General features: G+C 35.2%; 6 protein-coding genes across 7 annotated transcripts in view; 4 read left to right on the top strand and 2 right to left on the bottom strand.

The window, feature by feature from the left end:
- LOC102592895 (B3 domain-containing protein REM19-like) overlaps positions 1-7966 on the top strand; it is a 37088-nt gene extending 29122 nt beyond the window's left edge. For both annotated transcript variants that reach the window (XR_367228.2, XM_006346437.2), the window contains exon 6: positions 7407-7966. Coding sequence is in view for 1 of the 2 variants with exons in the window: in XM_006346437.2 (XP_006346499.2) it covers positions 7407-7585 (179 nt within the window). In the remaining variant the exon portion in view is untranslated. The remainder of the gene's footprint in view (positions 1-7406) is intronic.
- A 1439-nt stretch (positions 7967-9405) lies between these two features.
- LOC107060385 (glutamic acid-rich protein-like) lies at positions 9406-12618 on the top strand. The gene is made up of 6 exons (XM_015308305.1): positions 9406-10163; positions 10521-10663; positions 10755-11029; positions 11414-11559; positions 11984-12126; positions 12223-12618. The coding sequence occupies exons 1-6, from the start codon at positions 10007-10009 to the stop codon at positions 12487-12489; spliced, it is 1131 nt and encodes a 376-aa protein (XP_015163791.1). The 5' UTR covers positions 9406-10006; the 3' UTR covers positions 12490-12618.
- Positions 12619-12844: 226 nt separating this feature from the next.
- On the top strand, positions 12845-13690 carry LOC102594981 (uncharacterized). The gene is made up of 2 exons (XM_006346440.2): positions 12845-12968; positions 13048-13690. Exon 2 carries the CDS (start codon positions 13066-13068, stop codon positions 13435-13437), a length of 372 nt encoding a protein of 123 aa, XP_006346502.1. The 5' UTR covers positions 12845-12968; positions 13048-13065; the 3' UTR covers positions 13438-13690.
- A 69-nt stretch (positions 13691-13759) lies between these two features.
- LOC102595314 (uncharacterized) lies at positions 13760-15692 on the bottom strand. Its single transcript, XM_006346441.2, has one exon. It carries the CDS (start codon positions 15351-15353, stop codon positions 14079-14081), a length of 1275 nt encoding a protein of 424 aa, XP_006346503.1. The 5' UTR covers positions 15354-15692; the 3' UTR covers positions 13760-14078.
- A 1706-nt stretch (positions 15693-17398) lies between these two features.
- On the bottom strand, positions 17399-19803 carry LOC102595646 (pentatricopeptide repeat-containing protein At2g15630, mitochondrial). The gene has a single exon (XM_006346442.2). It carries the CDS (start codon positions 19714-19716, stop codon positions 17860-17862), a length of 1857 nt encoding a protein of 618 aa, XP_006346504.1. The 5' UTR covers positions 19717-19803; the 3' UTR covers positions 17399-17859.
- A 124-nt stretch (positions 19804-19927) lies between these two features.
- On the top strand, positions 19928-20465 carry LOC102595984 (diphthamide biosynthesis protein 3). Its single transcript, XM_006346443.2, has one exon. The coding sequence runs from the start codon at positions 20023-20025 to the stop codon at positions 20266-20268; it is 246 nt and encodes an 81-aa protein (XP_006346505.1). The 5' UTR covers positions 19928-20022; the 3' UTR covers positions 20269-20465.
- Positions 20466-22101: the final 1636 nt, after the last annotated feature.

A 22101-nucleotide genomic window follows, 5' to 3' on the forward strand; every position in this document is an offset into this window, starting at 1 on the left:
TGGATATACAGACGTTGATTGGGCAGGATCACCCTCTGATAGACGTTCGACACCCGAATATTTTGTTTTAGTAGGAGGTAATTTGGTGTCGTGGAAAAGTAAGAAACAAAGTGTGGTTGCTCGATCTAGTGCAGAATCAGAATATCGAGCAATGGCGACAGCAACTTGTGAGCTAGTTTGGATCAAACAGTTGCTGGGAGAACTAAAATTTGGCAAAATTGATCAGATGGAACTTGTGTGTGATAATCAAGCGGCTCTTCATATCGCATCAAATCCAGTGTTTCATGAAAGGACTAAGCACATTGAGATTGACTGTCACTTTGTCAGAGAAAAGATACTCTCGGGAGATATTGTTACAAAATTTGTGAAGTCAAATGATCAGCTTGCAGATATCTTCACCAAGTCCCTCACATGTCCTCGTATTAATTACATCTGTAACAAGCTAGGTACATATGATTTGTATGCACCAGCTTGAGGGGGAGTGTTAGAATAGAAATAAGTATTTCCTACTTAGAATAGGAATATGAATAGGAATAGGAATAGGAATCCTAGTTGGAAAAGGATTCCAATGTAGTGTCTATAAATAGGGTCTCAATGTAACTATTTAGAAATACAATTCAATAATATTTTTTCCTATATATTTCTCACAGGTACGAGATGCTGCTATTTACAGTAAGAATTTTCAGCAAGAATGGACTTGAGAGAGGTATGAAGTCAACAGCCATGGGAAAAAATCAACAAGCTTCAAATATGCTGGGGGAAGGAAGCGAAAAAGGCCAGAAAAATAACCTTACAGTTTTAAATTCCCTAGACAGAGTTGTGTGGACGTCGAAAATGGCACAGGTTTATGAGCAAAGGTGGTGGATCCATTATATCAGAATTCTTCAGTGCAGAATTTAGGAGTGCAGTACTTAGCACTATGAGTGCTTTGGACATGGTAATTCGTGGTGAGGGACATCATCGTCCAAAGCTTGAAGTGCAGAGTATGTGAATTCTCCTTAATCTTTCCCTCATACTCCAAAATATGTTCCAAGAAGTCAAGCTGGCTCATAAGAAATAAAAAACTTGTGTGGTGTGTTGTTTATGCAATTTCATGATCTATGGTCTCAAGTCTTGATTGTTTTACACAGTTACCTTTGACTTCTGTCTTCTAAGATTCTTGTTTCTCAATACTGTTTTCTCTTACCCCAGGTTTTGGGTGCATATTTTGAGAAGCTGGGCTCAAAATCTTTTGCTGTATATTCAATTGCGGTTACTGATGCCAATAACAGTACTTGGTTTGTAAAGAGAAGGTACTGTTTTCATGTATATAAATTTTAACTACTTAATGGTGCCCTATCATCTAAAAACATCTTCATTTCAATGTTATCGTGTTTAGAATTTTGTGGTATTGCAATTAAAGAAGTCCCTTTGGACACTGAACAAGTTCTTTTCTCAACTTTCGCTGGCTGTCTTTAGCTGATATCCTATTGGATGCCGTTAAAGCAGATACAGGAACTTCAAGAAACTGCATAGTAAGAGATTTCATAGTCACCTAAAGGATATTGCTAATTACACATTGCATTTGCCTCCTAAGAGAATATTTTCGTCTAGTACAGAAGATGCATTCGTTCATCAGCGTTGCGTTTAGCTTTACAAATATCTGCTAGTATGTTTCTGCACTGCCATATCTATTTGTATTATTTGTGCCTTCTGGTTGCTTTAAATGTTCTTTCTCCAACAGGATCTCTTGTCAATTGCCAATGTGGCAGAGCAACATAAAGTGAAGGATTTTCTCAGTGCTTCTTCCAAGGTATATATTTCTTGAAGTTTGTTAGGTCTTTTACCATCATTTCATATAGATCTGGCTGTTTTAACCCTAACTAATACCTGATTTATGTCTATGAAGAACAATTCCTTTTGAAAATCTTCTTCAGTGATTTTTCCAACCAACATGTTTGTGCTCTTTATTTATGTGATGGGTCTGATGTTTCCATTGGATATTTTTACTTCCATATACTTGTATAAATGACTGCAATAATGAATCTCCATTTGAAGGCCAGAATAACTTGTACCAAGTTTCTTCACATAGGATGCAGTGTGGGCATCTGATTCCAACTTCAGATAATGCTAAATTGTTGAAGTGAGTTGGGGAGTCTGCTTTGCTAAACTATAAAGCTAAAGTTTGAACAGAGTATTGTACTATTAAATCACAATGTGAGGCGACACGCTGTGTTACTTTTCTTCACATCATATAATCTGCAGTCATGATCTTTTAAGTAGTATGTTTATTTAATTGTGTTAGAATAGAGTTAAGTTCTTAATTTACATATTGCTCCGTGTTGGACAAGTACCAAATGTATTATATTTGAAACCTATAAATAGGTGTGTTGTATCCACTGAATTTTCAAGTTATCAAATATGTTTTTTCTTGTCTCATTCACTCACATGAGATCTGAGCCTACCTTTGTAGGTTTTTCTCGCACTCGTAAGTCCACATTCAAATACACGAGTGAACCCTTGAGGTGGTTACACATGTGGAAGGTTGTTGAGTTATATAAAAGTTTCTCAGTTCGAGTATCCAATTAGGTTTATAAGGTCTTTGAAAACTTCATCCTTGTCTTAAGGTTTGCTCAAACTTTCACATGGTATCTGAACTCCTACGATCTTGATAGACCTCAACGGGGCAGCCTTATGCCGGTTTTTGGCCTAAGTTCCTTTTCTTTTCATAATTTTCATCTTCTTGTCCTTTCTTGGCACCACTTCTTTCATGCAAAAAAATAAAATAGGGTGGACGATGGATTATGTTCAAGGATATTGACTTGGAAAAACTATTGCCTGTTCTTGGCAGGGATTTAAGTGAGTAATTTTTAAATTGTTCAGTAATGAATCCTTTGTGGTGTATCAATGCATAAGAAGCCTTAATGTCACATTCAATCAGTCAGCTAAGTGAATAACTACGAAAGATGACTATTTTTGCCTTAATATACTTCTACGTCTTTCTCTGATTGCGTAAAAATGAACATAATGAGTGAGTTACCTGGTATATGGTAGTTAATTTGTTATAATCTGATTGAACACATCCTTTGTGACAGTTAACGTGGATGATGCTGTGGATGATATTGTACGTCCATTTTAAGGTGTTTCTGATGGCTTGATGTGTAAAGTTGTTGACTCTCCTTCATCTTCTTCTTATAAACCTACTACCTCTACTTCAGACAGAAATTTGTTTTGGAACGTGGAGGAAATACATAAACTGGCTTTAACACAAAGTAACTCTGAGTCAGTTAATAGTTTCACTGACAATGATGACGGTGATAAAGATGGAAGCTGCCACGGGCATGAGGAAGTAGGACCTAGTTCAGAAGACATGGGGGGTATTTGGACAATGAGTTGAATTCAAAAGGATTTACCCCTTGGGTGGTTAAACATGACGAAGAGCTGATAAGCTCAGCAGCGGACTTGAAGAATGGTTCTAGGCTACAATGTGATTCTTTCAGTTCTGGAGGATTTCCGGAGACAAATTTGGTAGTAGTTCCCAGTCAAGAAGAGGATCCAGTTGGAGTGCCACCAGAGGTATCTCTTTCTTTTTCTCCTTTTTCTACTTCTTGTGAATGGGATATCCATTGGGAGAAACATGTGGATGTTCTGATCTTCATTGGAAATTTATTCTGCTGAAAACATGAAGGAAGACCAATAGACGTGCTACAAGACATCTGAACTTAGGAATCATGTCATATCAGAGGGCTGCAAGTGAATGTATATGACCTCATCTTTTTTTCTGCATATTCGGATGTGTTATTTGTATCGAGGAATCGATTAAACATGCTTTATTAAGGTTCATATTTGGTGAGATAAAATCAGTCTGGTCTAGTCTCATGTCTGGAATGCTTCCAATTGGATTACTTATACAGTAGGGCCAGGGTTTCCCCGAGGATAACTTTCCCTTCAGTTTGGGGCAATGAAAGGGTGTTAAAGTTTTATCTTCGGGAAAGGGTTGGTCTACTGCTCGTTTACTAGCATGTTTTTTCCCAAACATTAATAAAATCTTTTTAATTTAGCCAAAAAAAAATCGGGAAAGTGATATCACTGTGAAACAACTGGAAAAGATTATGGGCATTCAATTTGGTAGGGAGTAATAATTGCTTGATGCATGTCTAGCTCATTGGAGAGCTTGGATGCGAGATATTTACAAGTGAGGTTCTTGTCAGCCTTCTGATCAAATGATATCTACTGTATTTCATCTGATACATTTCATTAAAGATGGCAATGGGGGTTGGTTGAGTCTTAACCTGCTAAAATTTCAACCTCCCCCCCCCCCCACCCCCCCCCCCCCCCACATAGCTTTTTTTTCTACCTTCAACCCACTCGCCCCGCCCCACCCTGCCCTATTTTAGTTTCTGTCATTTTTTTCTTCCTTTTGTTACTTTGTTAAAATAGACATGTTTATAATTTGATTATTTTAACTAATGAAGACTTTATATTGCTTTATCAAAAGTCCAATGCTACTGTAAGTAAAGTAATAGATCCAAAAATTTCTGAATGACATAGTAAATAGTTCTCCATCATTAGTATTAACTATTTAGTAATATAGTTTTGCTAACCAGTCTTAACTATATGTCTCTTTGTACCTATTGTATGACATGCTTCACTTAAAAAATATAAGAAAACTACAGAAAGAAATAAGCAGTTACAGATTAGAGATAGCAGTGAAGTGGAATATTTTTTAGATAAACGAAGCTAAAATGAAGGTGTTGGGAAGCAGAAATTTCACCCGCAACCTGGCCGACTCCACCCACCAAGTTTTATTAAAAAACTGGTTCCCGCATCAGCTTAAACCCTCCCATCCCTGCCCCATTTCCACCCCTGATTATTTGTCCCTCCAGTTGGCTACTGGTGCTTGATTTTGTGCTGGACTTCCTTTTTACCCGTTATATCACTTGATTCGTTTTTGCTCACTCATTCTCATGTGGGTTTTTTTCTCTTTTAGTGGACGCCGCCCAATTTAAGTGTACCTATATTAAATTTGGCGGACAAGATTTTTCAGCTGAACAGAAGAGGCTGGCTAAGGTGACAACATGTTTTGTACTTCTCTACTTCCTATCCCATCCCTTCCTGCTATTAAACTGAGTTTTTTTCCTACATTTAACTTCGCTTTATTGACGTACACTAAACTCAGAAATACCAAATTATTGACGTACTCCTTTCTTTTGTTTGTTTGAGAAATACCCAAGAATGAAGAGAAAGAAATGAAGCTACAGACGTGGAAAGTAAAAAGTATGGATATTTAGTTGAATGGGGGGTCTAAATATTAATGAGATATCAAGGACATTTAAGGAAATTGGAAAATGGGGTGGGTGTAACCTAACACACCTATACAGTAGGTTAGCAAAACCCTGCATGTAAGGTATCTTTTGTATGCGTATTATTTCCAGGATATGGCTTTATTAACAAGCATCTAACACAGCCATTTTTGTTTGCGCAGGAGATAGGTATTTTGGATATCATAGGAAATTATGCAGTTAATGATGGAGGATGCTATTGGCTGTTAAGGCAAATGCATTGGCTACGAGAGAGGATGTTATTGCTCGGGGAATCAAATGGATTCAAGATGTAAGCATTTAATTTTCTGATTGTAACTTTTTCATCTTAATTGCTTACCTTTGAAATCAATTTTTTCTTGGCTTCTGCTTCTGGAGTTGCACTATTTACAGATTACATTAACTAAATGACAAATGGAGAAAAAAAAACTGTTGATTGGTGAAGAGAAATAGTTTGGATTACAAAAATGACAATAATGCAGAGTCCCTTTTTAGCAAACCTTAGTGCATGTTCCTTTTTTGGGACTTTTGACATGTTATGCCTCAAATCTTTTTTACAACACTGGATTTTCTCGAGAGTTCTTCATAAAATAAATGCATGTGGTAATTTATCAATGTTTCACAATTCTATTTTTGATCATTGATGTAATAAACTTAATTTTTTTGATGTTATTGTAGAATGTGATTTATTTAGCATGACACTTCAGCTAATATTCTTTCGAAAGAACTACTGAGAGTGACCGACCTAACTCTGTTCCTTGTTAGATTTCAAAGTCTGCCATCTACAATTGCTGCACTTGTGTAAAACAGTATTTCTTACATATTATTTTGAACTTGATGTGGTATATGGAAAAAGAGATATTTGATAATGATGGAAAGACAACAGCATTCCTCTTTTCTGAGTAGAGGAAAAAAAATTGCCCAACCGGAATCCAGTGTGATGACAGAATCCGGCGTGATTGTTGAACCCTCCGTCAACTTGCAAGTTCTTTCTGAATAGTACTGTAGTACTCCTACCCCCTTTGCCCTCAATCAGAGGATTTAGGTTATTTTTTTACTGGTTACTACTTTTTCCTGGTTCTTGAATTGACATTGCTGGTTCTTGAATTCTTGAATTGATGTTCTGCACTTAATGATAATTTCAATTGGTCATTCCCTTTTGCAGAAATAGTTCGAGGAGCGAGTAGGGGATTTATATATGAAGTCCCATCTTAGATATGTTCTTTCATTCGTCTTCTTCGTGCTGTTTTTCCTTATTTGTTAACATTGTTTTAGCCAGATCAATTTTAGGTTTGTGACCACTTACAGCATAGTGTTTGAAATAGATAAACTTCTGATGTACATGGTTTCTGTTGTATCTTTCTAATTAAAATTGCAATAGCTACACTACCATTGCCATAGGACTAAATTTTAAGTAAAAAAATTGATCTTGGTACTTTTTACTCATCAAATATGGACAGAACTCATGTTTCAGAGTCCACATATTTGATTAAGCCGCTACTCAGAGTTCAGCTAAGTCATCTGAACTTCCCTATGGAGTTAAAAGACGTAAAATTGCATCTGGAAGGATTAAACTTTGGCGTTGCTATGAAACAAGATGCAGAACAAACAAATTACATGACAGACTGCTATTAAATTCGAAGAATTTAAACCTATCGGGCAATAGCAGTTTAATTAAGTCACTCGGTGGAAAATTAGTTCGGCGAAGTATGAAAACTCCTGTACATTATGCAGCGGAGACTGGAGGTATGACTTATCCAAATAATACACAAGAGGGAATTAAAAACAATATACTTCATTTCAATGAAAGTAAATATACAGAGACTCCAGATGCATTTGGACTAGTATCTTCAAATAAAACCAATTGCAAGACTGGCTAGTTTTTTTTTGCGACAAAATATTGCAAGTTTGAAATTTTATCTGCATCGTATTGAGAGCTAATTTGATAAATTGCAGATACACAAGGAAATCATTTACAGTCCAGCAATGGGAAAATCTGTAGAGCGTGGATGCTATGATCATCGCAAAAGAGGACAACCGAGTTGGAGGTTAAAATTTGCTGGAGAGGAGGAGGAAATAAGATAACAATTGTTCTCCATAAATCAGAAGGAAAAGAGTGGAAAGTATATTGTATATCACCAAAAGGATATCGCGCTTTATGTGGAGGATGGAAACAGTTTTTGAGTGATAACAAGCTTAATAAAGGACATGTCTGTGTGTTTCAGCTTGTCAATACAAATGAACTGAAGGTTTCATTTTCAATGATCATCCGGAATCTCTGTTGAACTTGCTGCATAAAGATGTGCAAGAATGACCATGAAAAAATTTGAAGTTTTCAACTTGGTCATTCCCTTTTGCTTTTCGGGAGTGAGTAGTAGGGGATTTATGTCTGCAATCCAATACTTCTGTTGGCATCCCATCTTAGAGATGCTCTTCATTACACTGTTGTTACTCATTGCATTGTTGAGATTGTCAGTCATCGTCTTCTAGTCTCCTGGCTCCTGCTTATTTGCTAAGTTCGCTTTTCTACTCACTGGTACATAAGCACTCTTATTTGAAATTGATAAACTTCTGACGTACAAGGGTATCTTTCTTTCTACTTAATATTGTCTACCATTTGTCGTAATACCAAATTTTAAGTATAAAAATCTATGTTTGTTATTGCAGCGCATGCCAGACACATATTTGATTATCAATTTACGAGTCATGGCAATGCTAAATTACGTGATATTGGTCAGGATCTTTCTCACATTGTTGGTGATAACAAGGATGGAGAGAGCTCTGTTGAAATTTTATGTGTTTGACAGTATAAACTACTTTCTAATATCACTTAAAAGTTAATTATATGTCATTATCTATGGACTGACAAATGACAAAATTGTCCTGGTAACATAAAATCATGTACATCAACGGTATTATATATAAGTTAAAGAGAAAATGGTCAAATGCCCCCTTAAGCTATGACCGGATTCTCAACTACACACTTATTCTTTACGGGAGTCCTATCACCCCCCTAAACTGTTTAAAACTAAAATTATCGTCACCCTAAATGCCTACATGACAAGTGAGTGTATTGCACTCTCCTTGAGAGAGTGAACAATTAAAAAAAAATATTAAAACTTTACTTTTAATATTTTTTCATAAATTTCCGTATTTTTATTTTTTTTTCTCCCTTAATCTTGTATTTCTTTCTAGTTCTAATTTGTTTTCTTCTTCATACCTACTAGAAGTAGATCATCAATGGCAGCCACCAAATCTCATCGTCACTCATCATCTTGCCATTACTAATTTTAGCTTCAAATAATATTCTTCAACTTATTTAACAATTGATAATTTCCTTGCAAATCTAAAAATGCAACCAGTTCTTCATCTTCTTTAGAACAATTTCTATAAAAAAATTGATGCCAAATCACCTCAACTTTTCTTCAAATCACTCCAAATTCTAGATATAAACTTTTCTCACTGTGTCGATTCTTTTGGTATATTACCCACTTAAAACGGAGATCGTTTGTGGCAAGTCGAAATAACAACTCAAGCTTTTGAACTAACTTTAATGGTGGTTTAATTTGTGCTTTTACGGTTTCAACCTTGAACTTCAATTTTCAGTCACACAAAATTCTTGAAATCATCAACGAAATCACTTGCTTCCAATTCAAGAATATAGATTCAAAAAAATCATATTGAAGCTTACCCATTTCCATGGAAATCCGGCGTTCTTAGAACTAAAAATTGCAGCTATGAAATCATTTAAACAGTGTTTTCAGCTTCAAACAACTAATAATCAACATTATAATCAACAAAATTCAAATAAGAAGATCAAAAGACATAGATCTATAAATTTTGACCTTTTTAACCTTCAACAAAGTTTTTAAATGATGAATCAATAAGGAAAAAATTAAAAAAAAAAAGTTTTTAATAAAATTTATACCTGTCAAACGCGTGCATTTCACTTATCAACATGAATGTGGTTGTGACTTTTTAGGGGTGTAATTATTTCAATTTTTAACAGTTTAGGGGGGTGATAGGACCCCCGTGAAATTCACGTGTGTAGTTGAAAATTCGAGTATAGGTTAAGGGGACATTTGACCATTTTCTCTAAGTTAAATCCAAAAGTATAATATGATTGAAATGTTCACCGAAAACACTTGCTCGTACCCAATATTTATATTTTTATATTAAATCACACCATTTAACTATATATAGAGTTACTATTCAAAAGGAGGAAACATAATGTCTTGCATTTTTAGTGTATCACATGTGAACGCCATAAAAATCTGTGTTTTGCGTGAAACCCCATCAGTTTACCCTGTATAGTTTGCTAATTTTTCAATCCTTTTATGTATTGCAGGCACTATTTTTAGCTGTTTTCTTTATTATTATAGGTGGTCCTGTCCTACCTTCCAAATTTTGTAAAAAGAAAACAGTATCAACTTCTTGTACTACTTTTCTCCTTAATCTTTTCTAGGAAAATTCTCCATCTTCATACTTTTTTTGGTATTAAATTTTGCATCTTATCTTCATTCTTCATTGCTATATGATAACTTAGTAAGGAAACTATGAATTCTAAAAATAATAATAATGTAGGGGTAAGACTTGAACGTTATGAGGACATTATTGTACTCTTTTATTTTCCTTTTCATATATGCCTTAAAGCTCAACTATAGCTCTAAAGATTTGTGTTAAAGACAAGTGCAACTGATAGTGTGATGATGGGAAAAAACTTTGTGAAGATAGGTAAGGCACCACGTTCAAAACATAGACACGCAGAAGAAACTGAGGAGGAGGAATATGAAGACGAGGAGGAGGAGGAAGAACAGAATGAGTGGGCTGGCATAGTTGAGAAAAATGCGTCATGTTCAAAGGGTAGACACAAATTAAAAATCGTTATATTTAACCCCCTGCTTCATTTTATATGCAATTCAATTCTTTTCTTGTTAGTATGTTACTGTAAAAATGACATCTTTATGTAGATTTGGACATGATCTTGTAGTCATATTCATGTAATGAAATGTTTAAGACTACAAGTTCTAAAGGGTTTTAAAAGGTTAGGTTCGTTAACAAAACGAGCCTAACACTTTTGATATGTTCCAGAAATCTTCTTTCTTTCTTAAAGTTCATGTTCAATGAAATACCACTACGTAAAATAAAACGGATGGAGTATCTCTGAGTTTTCATGAGATTTCTGTTTGTGAACCTGACCAGTTAACTTATTTGATTCAGCTGGATACCAAAGAGCCACTGCTCGCAAGGTGAGGGACAGCCATGACCAATTTGGGGCAGATATATTCAAAAGTGGACATGCAACGCGGCCAAGAAATCCTTACTTTATAGCGAAATTACAAGCAAAAAGGAGAGACCAACTAGTAATTAAAAGCCTATAACTATTCTAGTGAATGATTTTGTAGTTCAATCTTATAGCATTCTCACTTACCAAAAAATTTATTCTAATTGCAGTACGTTCCAATTGATGTGATTAAAGGCTTCAATTTTGAACTCCCTTCAAGCATAACCATTCGCGACTCTACTGGCAGAGAATTTGAGACAAAACTCAAGAATTGGAAGGATGGTAGAATATGGCTAATTGGAGGATGGCATAGTTTATGCAGGTGGAACCTTGTGGAGAAAGATGTCAAGTGTATTTGCGAATTTGTGAAAGGAAAAGGAAATAAAGTCCTTTACTTGCAAGTTCAAATTCTTCATGAAGGATCAGTTTCCAACTCCAACACAAAGTATAAGAAATTGTTTACTGCTACTTAACATAGCATTTCAAATTTCTATTGCCTCAAGTGCTGTTATGAGTTGAAAGTTTTGAAGACTAAGTACTGCTGTTTGATGACAAAAATTGGGAACTGTTCTAGTTTGTATTAATAGTTCTGGCAATTAAGTCTATTAACTATTATTAAGACTAAAGTCTGGTATATTTACATTTGAATGTTCAACCATTATTTGGTTTTCTTCTGTTTTAAATGCTCAGGGGGGTAAAGTTTGATCTAAATGTTTATATATCATTTGTGAGTTGTTTATAGTCATCACATCGTTCTTCAAGTTTTGGAAATATATCCATAACAATCTTGTTCTGAAATTTTAATTAAACCCGTTGTTGATGTGGCCAGACACATGGAAGAGGAAGACGAAGAAGAAGAAGAAGAAGATTATGATGATGATGATGATGAAGAGGAGGAAGAAACTGAAGAGGACGAAGAAACAGAGGAGGATGAAAGGACTGGTACATTTAAGAAAAATGTGTCACATTCAAAAGGTAGACACAAATCAAAGGTCTTTATATTTACTCGTCTATTTCATTTTCTACCCAATTCAATTCTTTTCTTGTTAGTATGTTACTACAAAAACTACATCTTTGTATATTTGTACATGATCTTGTAGTCATATAAATGTCATAAAATGTTTAGGATTACAAGTTCTAAAAAGTTTTTAAAAGGTTTGGTTGCTTGGTTCGTTGACAAAACGAGCCTAAGGGCACTGTTTGTTAGTTTTTGGAACAGCAAAGAAGAATAAAGTTAGATATCATTTTCTAACACTTTTCATTTGTGTCAAAAGTCTTCTTTCATTCTAAACTCCATGTTCAATAAAATACCACCATGCAAAATGAAACAGATGGTGTATCCTTGAGTTTCCATGAGATTTCTGTTTGTGAATTTGACAAGTTAACTTTCTTGATTCAGTTGGAGGCAAAAGAGACACTGCTTGCAAGGTGAGGGATGTCCCTGACCAATATGGTGCAGATATATTCAAAAGTGGGCGCGCAACTCAGCCAAAAAATCTGTACTTTGTAGCGAAAATACGAGTAAAAAGGAGAGATCAACTGGTAACGAAAAACCTATAACTATATATTCTAGTGAATGATTTTATAGTTTAATATTCTAGCATTCTCATTTAACAAAGTCGTTTTTCCTAATTCCAGTACATTCCGATTGATGTGGTGAGAGATTACAAACTTGAACTCCCTTCAAGAATGATCATTCGCGATTCCGCTGGCAGAGAATTTGAAACGAAACTCAAGAATTGGAAGGACGGTAGAATATGGCTAGCTGGCGGATGGCGCAGTTTATGTAGGTGGAACCTTGTGGAAAAAGATGACAGATGCATTTGTGAATTTATGAGAGGAAAAGGCAAACGCGGCCTTTACTTGCAAGTTCATGTTCTCCATGAAGGATCAGTTTCGGAATAGTGAACTCGTAACAAGTAGTGTTGTTTGTTGACAAATATTGAAGACTTATCTAGTTTGTATTGATAGCTCTGACAATTAAATGCCTGTTGATTGGTGTTAAGACTAAAATCTGGTTTATTTACATTTGAATGTTCATCCATGATTTTCTTCTGTTTTAAATGCTTACATATCATTTGTGCAATTTTGGAAATATCTCCATAACAACTTTGAGAAAATAAAGGAGAAAGAAGTCAATTATGCTGCTTCTTTAGGCTAAATTTGGACAAAGGTACCATGGCCCACCCACTTTCCTGGCTAGTTTTACAAGTTGATGAGCTATAAGATGCCTCATCCAATTTTCTTTGTGAGCCAACCATCTCAACACTCCCCTTATCCATTGCTCTCATATTCACCTCACAAAAAATAATATCCCATGTTCACCCTTTTATTATCTCTCTACTTTGGCAAACTTAAAGCACTCCACAAGCCATCACAACCAGGTAAAAGCCCAATCTTTTTAGTTCTTTCTTTTCCAAGATTTTGTATAAACTTGTTACAACTTCAAATTTTTTTGTATAGGTTGGTGGTCAGAAAACAATGGCAACAATGACAACATTCTCTGCAGCAACAGTAAGTTCAGCAGCCATTATAGGCACAGGCAGAAACTCTTCCCAGAAAGGAACCAAAGTGAAGTACATTAGTGGATTGAATTCATTTGAAGGGCTTAAGGCAAATAACCATGTTGCCTCGTTAGGCCTCCCTATGTCCACTGAACAAGCTTTTGCAAAGATTGTTAGCTCATTGAAAACCCCATCATCACAAGCCAATGGTGGAGCTTTGTCCTCTACTTGCAATGCTGCTCTTGAGATTTTCAGGATTGCTACCATTATTCCTGGCTTGGTTCTTGTTGGAGTTGCTGTTGGATTCGTCCTCCTCCGAATCGAAGCTACTGTAGAGGAATCTGAATGAAACTTTGGTCTGTTAAACATTTTCTTTTTTCCTGCATCAAGATTCACTCTCTTTCTAATTCCTATAATCCTCTGTACTGAGGCAGAATTGATTTGTTTTGGATATATATGTTAAACTTATAAACTATGAGTTACTTTAACCCTCTTATTGTATACTCTTCTTTCTAAATGTTATGTGTTGCCTGACAAGATTTGTACCTGTAGGGCTTTGGACCATATAAGCAATACCATCTATCTAGCTTACTCATTCATTATAAGAATGTAATTGAATTCCCTGTTATGTGATGAAACTCTAGTCTTACTTCAAGATTAAGGAAAATTGGAAAAAATGACTTTGAAAAGCTCATCAAATTGCAAGTTGGCGGGAGGTTATAATTTGGTTGCGTGTCGCAAAACTGATGAAAAAAATTAAGTATTTTCTGTCTCCTTGAGTTGGAGATAGTTTTTGGTTGCTTGAAAATGCATAAATAAGAAGCTGCAATCATACATCTTGATATACATGGCAAAAAATTGTGTGTAATGCAAGTTCCAACAAGGTAACAAATTATTCTAATAGATATCCTTGCATCACTTCACATTAGTTCTAATACTCCACAGAAAATTAGTACCTTGCTCAATGATGAGAAAACTATAAGCATTCTTCTATACTGGACTTTTAAAGAGCTTCCATCTTTTGTGCCAAAAGATAGATACTCTTGGTCGTTGACTGTCAGTTACTTCTTCCATATTCAAAGGAAGCCATATATATCTAGAATCACCCAAATCATCTGGATTCCAGCGATCTGCCATGAAAATAAACGAACCAGGTGCAATGGGGAGCACATATGTGCTCTGAGCAAAGAATGTGGTGACTCGAAAAACTTTGTTAGCTCCTATACATGGGTTGCCTATAGTCTCCCATGGACCCATAATTGATTCAGCCACATGAGCCAGTGCCTCATTTGGTGCCCAACCACTGCATCCTGATGTGATCATGTAGTAAGTTCCTTGGTACTTGAACAAGGCGGGGGCCTCTCTAAACTGCCCCACGAGAACCCTTGACATAACATTAGTAACATCTACATAATCTTGGTCAAGAAGACCAATATGAAGCTCCCTGTTGTGTACAGAGGAGTAAATAACATATGCCTTACCATCATCATCTTTGAACAAAGTCATGTCCCTACTTTCAAAACCATGAGGCCTTTTACTGTATAGATATCGAAAAGGACCAGTAGGGGAATTGCTCATGGCAATTCCAACAGAGGCTTTGGTATAATTTGAATCATCAATGTGCATCCACATTACATATTTACCTGTCTTCTCATTGTAGATCACTTTAGGCCTCTCCAATACTTTAGTCTTGTGAAGGTCATGATCCTCATCGTGTTCATCCGCAGCTAGTACAATACCCTCATTCTTCCAAGTCCACAAATCCTTAGAAGAGTAGCAGCCAACACCAATGATGTCTACCCGAGCTACATTCTTCCCGGGAGCTTGATAAGTAGGACCATTCTTGTACTCTCCATACCAATAATACATTCTTGATCTTTCATCATAAAGAATCCCACCCCCATGAGCTTGAATAGGATGTCCATCAGTATCTAACCAAATTCTCCCAGGGTAATAGTAAAAGGTGTCATCTTTAGTATTCTTTCTAGGGTCTATGCTAGTTGTCATGTCAGGAAAGAAAATGTGTCTGAATTTAGAAGACTTATCAAGGAATTCATCAATTAGCATGTTGGCCTCTGAGGATTGGCTTCCACTTGGTTGAGGAATTTGGATCTCCTCCAACTCTTCATATCTTTCTTGAATCTGCCCTTTTTGAATACCTCTATAACTACCCAAAGATGAGAAATGAAGCAAAATCAAGAACCCCACCAAGCTACAAACCAGTAAAGGGTATGAACATCTGTTTCTTGATGAAAATCGAGCCATGGGGATTGCAGTAAGTGGTCAGAAACTATCTATCTGAGTTGTTGTATCAGAAGAAAAAAAGCATTGGAGTAGAGTTGGGGCTAAAACAGAAGTGAAGTTTTAATGTATTTCCTGGATCTCGAGACAAAAACAACTTGAACCTTAATATTTTATTGATTCTGCTATCTTCATTTCTCTGTTAAGGGAGAATTTGTACTTTTGGCTGTAGAAATTTGGATTGAAATTTTTAAGTTTATTTGAGATACGTTTTATTTGGAAAATATTTGAAGTTTTACTAGTGGAAGTAAAATTTCATCCAAAGACCACAAGTCTGATCTAACTTGGGAAATATTTTTATTAACTTACCAAATTTCTTAAACAAACATTGTTTTCAAGATTCTTTTGAAAATCTTTTGGGTAAATGGGATCTAGTATTTGCCCACTTAAAATGCTCATTGGGCTTCATTTGCTTTTTCACAAGTTTGGCCGGAAAGCAATAATTTTTTGAGTGGGTTGTAATAATGTCAACATAAAATACTTTTCGTTTTAGTTGGTTTCAGAAAAATTAAATCATTTTTTTTATTTGAAAGTAATTTAATTTTAAACTTCTAATTTTACCTTTAATATTTTTTTGAAAAAAGATCAGTTTATAGCTACAAAATGTCTATTACTTATTTTAGACTATAAGTAGGCGTTTGGTCATGTGATATCATATCACAATATGAAATCGTGAGATAGAATCAGCGTTTAGACATGCAATTTCACGTTGATTTCATATCATTAGATGGAATATCACATTCTCTAAAAATCATGATATGGAAATTTCATATCATGATTTGGGATTTTTTAAATACAAAAGTTGATCCACAAGTTTATATTTTGTTAAAACAATCCCATATTATATTTACTAAACATTTATTTCATATGTAAATAAAATTAATAATCATATCATTACTTTTTAAAATTTATTATTCTCACCAACATAAAATTTATTATTGCTTTCAATTTTGTGAATATAAAATGATAAAGTAAGAATTCATTTGATGAATATAAATACAAACGGAGGAAGTAATACTTTTTTGGTTTTTCATAATAAAAAAACTTCTCTTTCGGCTACATATGAAAATGTTTAAAGCAATTTAATATGAAAAGTGACAAAATTGGTGATGTATGTTTGATAATCACTACTTCCAATATGTTTAATTTTAGTCACGAAATTAATGCACTGAAAATGTGCAATTGCACACAAGTAAAACAAGGCATGAACCATATGATATTGACACACAAGTGAAAATTGTCATAATTTGTATAGTATTATATAATTATTTGCGATAATACCAAAGAGGTAATGAAATTTTTATGGTCTATGAGGATGAAAATATAGTTGCGAATGATATTGATCAACAAATGACTCAAAGTAACAATGTTGGTTTGTCTTCTCAGTCATATGATAGAGAAATGCAAGTTCAACGTGAGAAGATTGTCCGTACTATATGGGAGGATTATATTAAAGACTAGTACACTACAATTTATGTTCAATTTTTTTTATTGAATTAAAGTTAAATGAAACAATTAATTAAGTGGAGAACAAATAACTTTGTAATACTTTATTATGCAATTTTATTATTTTTTGTTTATTTAATAAGATTGAAACAACTGGGGCTATTTTAATAGTTTTTACAACTTATGAGATTCTTATGTTTATGAGAAAATATACAACACAAAAATTCCATATCGCATGTCCAAACAAAACTTCAACTTCATCTGATGATTCCATATTATGATTATGTTCGGTCAAACACTAACATAAATTGCAGAACCTCCATTTCAAACCAGACATCTTAAGAAGAACCATTTCTACAATTCTTTAACAGCAGGTCTCTATTAATGATCCAAACTTACACTTTTTCACAACAGGAAGATATTTCGAGAAAATGACTTAATTAAGGGTAATAGCTGGATCAATAAATCATTTGTTGTTTGTTGTCTGTGGATTTAGGATCAAGAACATATGTAACTCCAGTGCTTAGGATTACAGAGAACTTGAAGTCTCACTAAACCAGAAATTGAGGGAAGCCCATAAGTTCCTTTCTCTTTTGATCAGCCAGAGGCACAACAGGTTAAAGAAGCTAAACATGGATATAATTATTGCAAAATACACATGGAATACACAGTCTCTTTCCGGCCAAAAGCTATGAGGCAATGAAGCAATGCGTAACTGCTATGTAGTCGGACAGTCATGTCGATCTGATCAGAAAAAATCTGAAGATGCAAGCCACTCGGGAAGGATGAACCATAACAGTGTGAATCTTTCAGTTTCAGCAGGTATATCAAGCCACGCGAGTCCCCTTTTATCCAAAGAATCACCAAGGAGTTGTCAGCATTATGAAAATGACAACTATCGGCATGCCTTTGATATTAATGCAAATCTCTTTCCTATTTCCCTTATAACCATCATTAACCACAATAGACACCGTCCTTGGAGTTCTCTATCTGTATGTATAAACAAACACCATGACAAGATACCTTATGATGTGTCTTTTCTCCCCAAGAAGCTATCAACATCACCAATTCCTTCAATCAAAGCAAGATAAGTGCTATCATCAGGAGTAATGCCTTTACTAACCATTTCTTTGAGAAGTTCCTCAGCAAGTACACCTTCCTGTTTTTTGCACAAACCTTGTATGAGAGCATTGTAAGTGAGAAGAGTGGGGTTAAAACCTGCACCTAACATGTCATCACGAACTCTGAATGCATCATCCATGTTGCCTCTCCTACTATACCCACTGATTAGAGTGTTATAGGTGATATGATCAGGTTTAATTTCTCTTCCCTTCATCTCTTCGAGAAGCATACAAGCTTCTTCAACTTTACCCTTCTTACAATACCCTTGCATTAGAGTATTGTAGGTAACTTCATCAGGCTGAACATTCATTTTATTCATCTCACTCAATGTATCAAAAGCACGCTCAACATTATCATTGGCACAATGGCCATCAATCAATGCATTGAACATGATTAGATCTGGACATATCCCTTTCCGCAATATTTCAACAACCAAATCATCTGCTTCTTTCATCCTTTTCCTTTTGCCCAAGACTTTGATTAGTGATGTATAAGTGACAATAGTTGGTTGAAGACTCCTACTCAACAATTCATCATAGAACTTAAATGCCTTCTTTGCATTTCCCACCCTGCAATAACCGTTGATCAATATGTTGTATGTAATACCATCAGGAAGTACTCTCTTCTCCAACATATCTTTTAGCAAATCATCAGTTTCTACCATTCTGCCATCAAGAAACAATGCATGGATCAACAAGTTATAGGTAGAAACACTCGGCACAATGCCAATCTTAACCATCTCATCCCGGTAAAAAAATGCTTTTTCTAGGTCCCCTTTACTGCAGCATGAATCTATCAGAGTGTTGTAAGTCACAGCTGTAGGGATCAACCCAAATGATTTCATTTTCACTACCAAGGAAGAGACCTCCTTTTCCCTCCCTTCTTTCACCATCCCTCTAACTAGAGAATTGAATGTATACGAATCAGGCTCAATTCCTTTTGCTGTCATCGTCTCAAGAATCTTATTTGCTCCTTCAATATCCCCCCTCAAACAATAACCATGAATCACAGTATTATACGATATTAAATTCGGCTTAACCCCTGAACACTGCATGTGTTCAATGAACTCCTTTGCCTTCTTCAACTTACCTTCTCTACACAGAACATTGATCATTATATTAAACGTACATACAGTAGAACTCATTTTCATCCTAAACATCTCGGCATACACAATCCAAGCCAAATGGGTCCTATTCAATTTAAGAAAAAGACTCAACAAATCATTACAAGTCTCTACCTTTGGCAAAATTCCCTTCTGTTTCATCAAATAAAAGCACTTCAACGCATCCTCCCCCTTCTTCAATTCACAATACGCCCTTACAAGCAAATCCAACACAATTGAACTCTTTATCTCCAGCTTCTCCCGAGCACTCACAAGCCCATCAAAAATCTCATTATGCGAAGCTAAGCGATAACTGATCACTTGCTTGAGAAGGTGAGTGGCTTGTTTAGGCGAGGGGAGACGAGAGAGTATGGAAATGGCAAGGCAATAACAGGATATGTCTAAGCAATTAGGACTGAGATTTTCGATGAAAGTGAGTACCCGGTCAGGAGATGAACGAAGGTCTGGAAGGGTAGCTGAAATCAAGGTGGGGTTTAGTTCTCCTGTAACGTGTTTGATAAAATGCCACTGAGAAGAAGTGACTGATTCTCGCAAAACTTCGGCAGTAATAGGAATGGTAGGAGAAGTGGATTTGGATAGACTAAGTGTAGAGAAACGCTGGAGTGAAAGTGAACGGAGTGCTTCCCCACTTCTCATGTCGCTGCCGCTGCCACTGCCACGGCGCTGTATACGGACGGTGGGGGTGAAGTGGTAAATTACTAATGTTCAGGGTCATATTGTACATTTACTACTAATTACTTGGGCATGCTGAAGTGGTAATTTACTAATGTTCAGGGTCATATTGTACATTTTCTCTAAGTTATTAAAAGGGCTTGAGGTGCAATTTAGCTTTTCCTTAAAACCCAATCAACTTCGACGACCGGACTTTACAACCTCGACCAAATTCCCGAGCAAAAAACCCTAATCTCTAAAGAGAAGGAAGAAATAAACAAACCACCGAGGATGTCTTACGACGACGTGGAGATTGAGGACATGGAATGGAACGATGAACTCCAATCTTACACATATCCTTGTCCGTGCGGTGACTTGTTCCAAATCACAAAGGAAGAACTGAAAATAGGGGAAGAGATCGCTCGATGCCCTAGTTGTTCCCTTTATATCACCGTTATATATAATCTCGAAGATTTCCTCGGAGATTCCAAGAAACACGTCGAGCCCTCGAAACAACAGCCAGTTGCTGTCGCTTGAGGTTCACGCTGAGTGTTTTTTTTTTGTTTTTAAGAATTTGGTATCATATTGTAATACCTAGTGATTTAAACTGGCATTAACTGCCTGAAATTTTGCTCTATTGGAAAAGAAAGGAATTTATGGTTTTATTTGAAGTGTGTCTCCTCTTTGGATTATGAATACTATTGGCATTGCAATAAATTATTTCTGTTCTTTGATTGTTTGTTTGTGCAGAGTAAACAGTTATGTTAAAAACTTTGACATTATTATTATGAAGCTGGTAATTGTTTTACTAAATTGTTGCTCTTGTTCTTGTGTACATGTCGAATCTCGGAATGTTTTGCTTCTTAAAACTATATGTTATTAGGAATCATCTTATGTTTTTCTTGAACATGTCTCGAGTAAGGTTTGTCTACATCCTACTCTTTAGACTACACTTGTGAGATTACAGGGTTAATGGTCTTCTTTCTCTGTTCATGCTGAAGTTGAAATTGTAGCTGTTTTTAGTTATGATGCTTGGAAGGTTGAGTAATTATAGAAGAGCTGTTTTCTGGACAATTTAACAGAGGAACAGTTTCCAGATATGGTCACTTCAACAATCTACAACCAAATGGTTGGGCCTGTGGCTAAGTCCCAGCTCTGATCAAGTACTTGGTACCTACCATTCAATAACTTGAAGTCTGTATAATTTTTGTATTAAACAGAAGAAACAAACAGATCAGTATGTAGTATTTATCCACCACTTCTATTTGTCGTTGTTACAAATGAAGCTAAACATAACAATCATTCGTTTGAAGCAAAACATCAGAACGGGTAATAACCATCCAAACAAGGTGTAAGCAATCCCTTCTAAAGAACACCTGAATTCTCTCCTCTTTCCATTTTGTTCATTGTTCTGCACCTTATGGGCTGGTTGATTACCAAGAGCAAGAATTTCACGATCGATTTCTCCGGAGAAAAGAGGTGCTCATGCACTCATTATCTTGTCTATGAAGCAAGTTTAGGATTCTTTCGTGATGTCATTTATGGGATGTCAATATGATGCATTAGGGTTATATTCGAACTGAAGATTTTTTGTTTATCTTCAAATTATTAAGTTAGGCAATGCTACTAAGTTGTTCTTCTATCGAAGTCTAAATAAATGGAAATATAATGTGGTCAATAGGATTTATAAACATGTATGGGTTTTGAATTACTTTGATGATACATCATGGTTACAATGAGGTCAAAGGTCGGAGCAAATCTATAGACTTCTGAGTTATCAGTAAAATTACCTGTATTCCGATGAGATTTGTGTTTCATTTTATCCATAGAAATGCTTTTTAAGGATTAAGGATTTGAATTTTAATAAATCTTTCCATTTACAATTTGTTTTTACACATTTCTTGGTTACATTTATAGAAGTGGAACTGATGAACACACACTTTTATAGGATCTAATATAGTTAGCATATATTATGAAAATTAAGAAGTTGAATATATCAACAAACTTTAAATTTATCAGTAAATTTGATTTAGACATTTGAACTATGATAAAGTTACTTCTATTAGATGCTCCTAATTCATATTTTGAAAAAGTTTATGCATGTATTCTCAGTATCTATTAAGTAGATAGGTTAATCTATTCACATCAATTGGAACAATATAAAGTTTTACTACTTGTTGTAGTTAACACACATAACGAAATGATATGACATATTTTAAATGATTTAACTTATTTACATAATGAATGTTAGAGAATATAAACCTAACCTCTTAAGTCGAAATATCTAATATAAACAAATCATAGTTTAAATATTTAAATAAAATTTATTAGCAAATTTGAAGGGCTATTAATGTATTTTGCCAAAATAAA

The sequence above is a fragment of the Solanum tuberosum genome, unplaced genomic scaffold (genome assembly GCF_000226075.1).
Source record: "Solanum tuberosum cultivar DM 1-3 516 R44 unplaced genomic scaffold, SolTub_3.0 scf00073, whole genome shotgun sequence".
Classification (NCBI taxonomy): domain Eukaryota; kingdom Viridiplantae; phylum Streptophyta; class Magnoliopsida; order Solanales; family Solanaceae; genus Solanum; species Solanum tuberosum.

Coding starts and splice junctions, on each gene's coding strand:
- LOC107060385 (XM_015308305.1), top strand. CDS start 10,007: ATGATGGGAAAAAACTTTGTGAAGATAGGTAAGGCACCACGTTCAAAA. Junction 10,164..10,520: donor AAATGCGTCATGTTCAAAGG/GTAGACACAAAT, acceptor TATTTGATTCAG/CTGGATACCAAAGAGCCACT. Junction 10,664..10,754: donor CAAAAAGGAGAGACCAACTA/GTAATTAAAAGC, acceptor TTCTAATTGCAG/TACGTTCCAATTGATGTGAT.
- LOC102594981 (XM_006346440.2), top strand. CDS start 13,066: ATGGCAACAATGACAACATTCTCTGCAGCAACAGTAAGTTCAGCAGCC.
- LOC102595314 (XM_006346441.2), bottom strand. CDS start 15,353: ATGGCTCGATTTTCATCAAGAAACAGATGTTCATACCCTTTACTGGTT.
- LOC102595646 (XM_006346442.2), bottom strand. CDS start 19,716: ATGAGAAGTGGGGAAGCACTCCGTTCACTTTCACTCCAGCGTTTCTCT.
- LOC102595984 (XM_006346443.2), top strand. CDS start 20,023: ATGTCTTACGACGACGTGGAGATTGAGGACATGGAATGGAACGATGAA.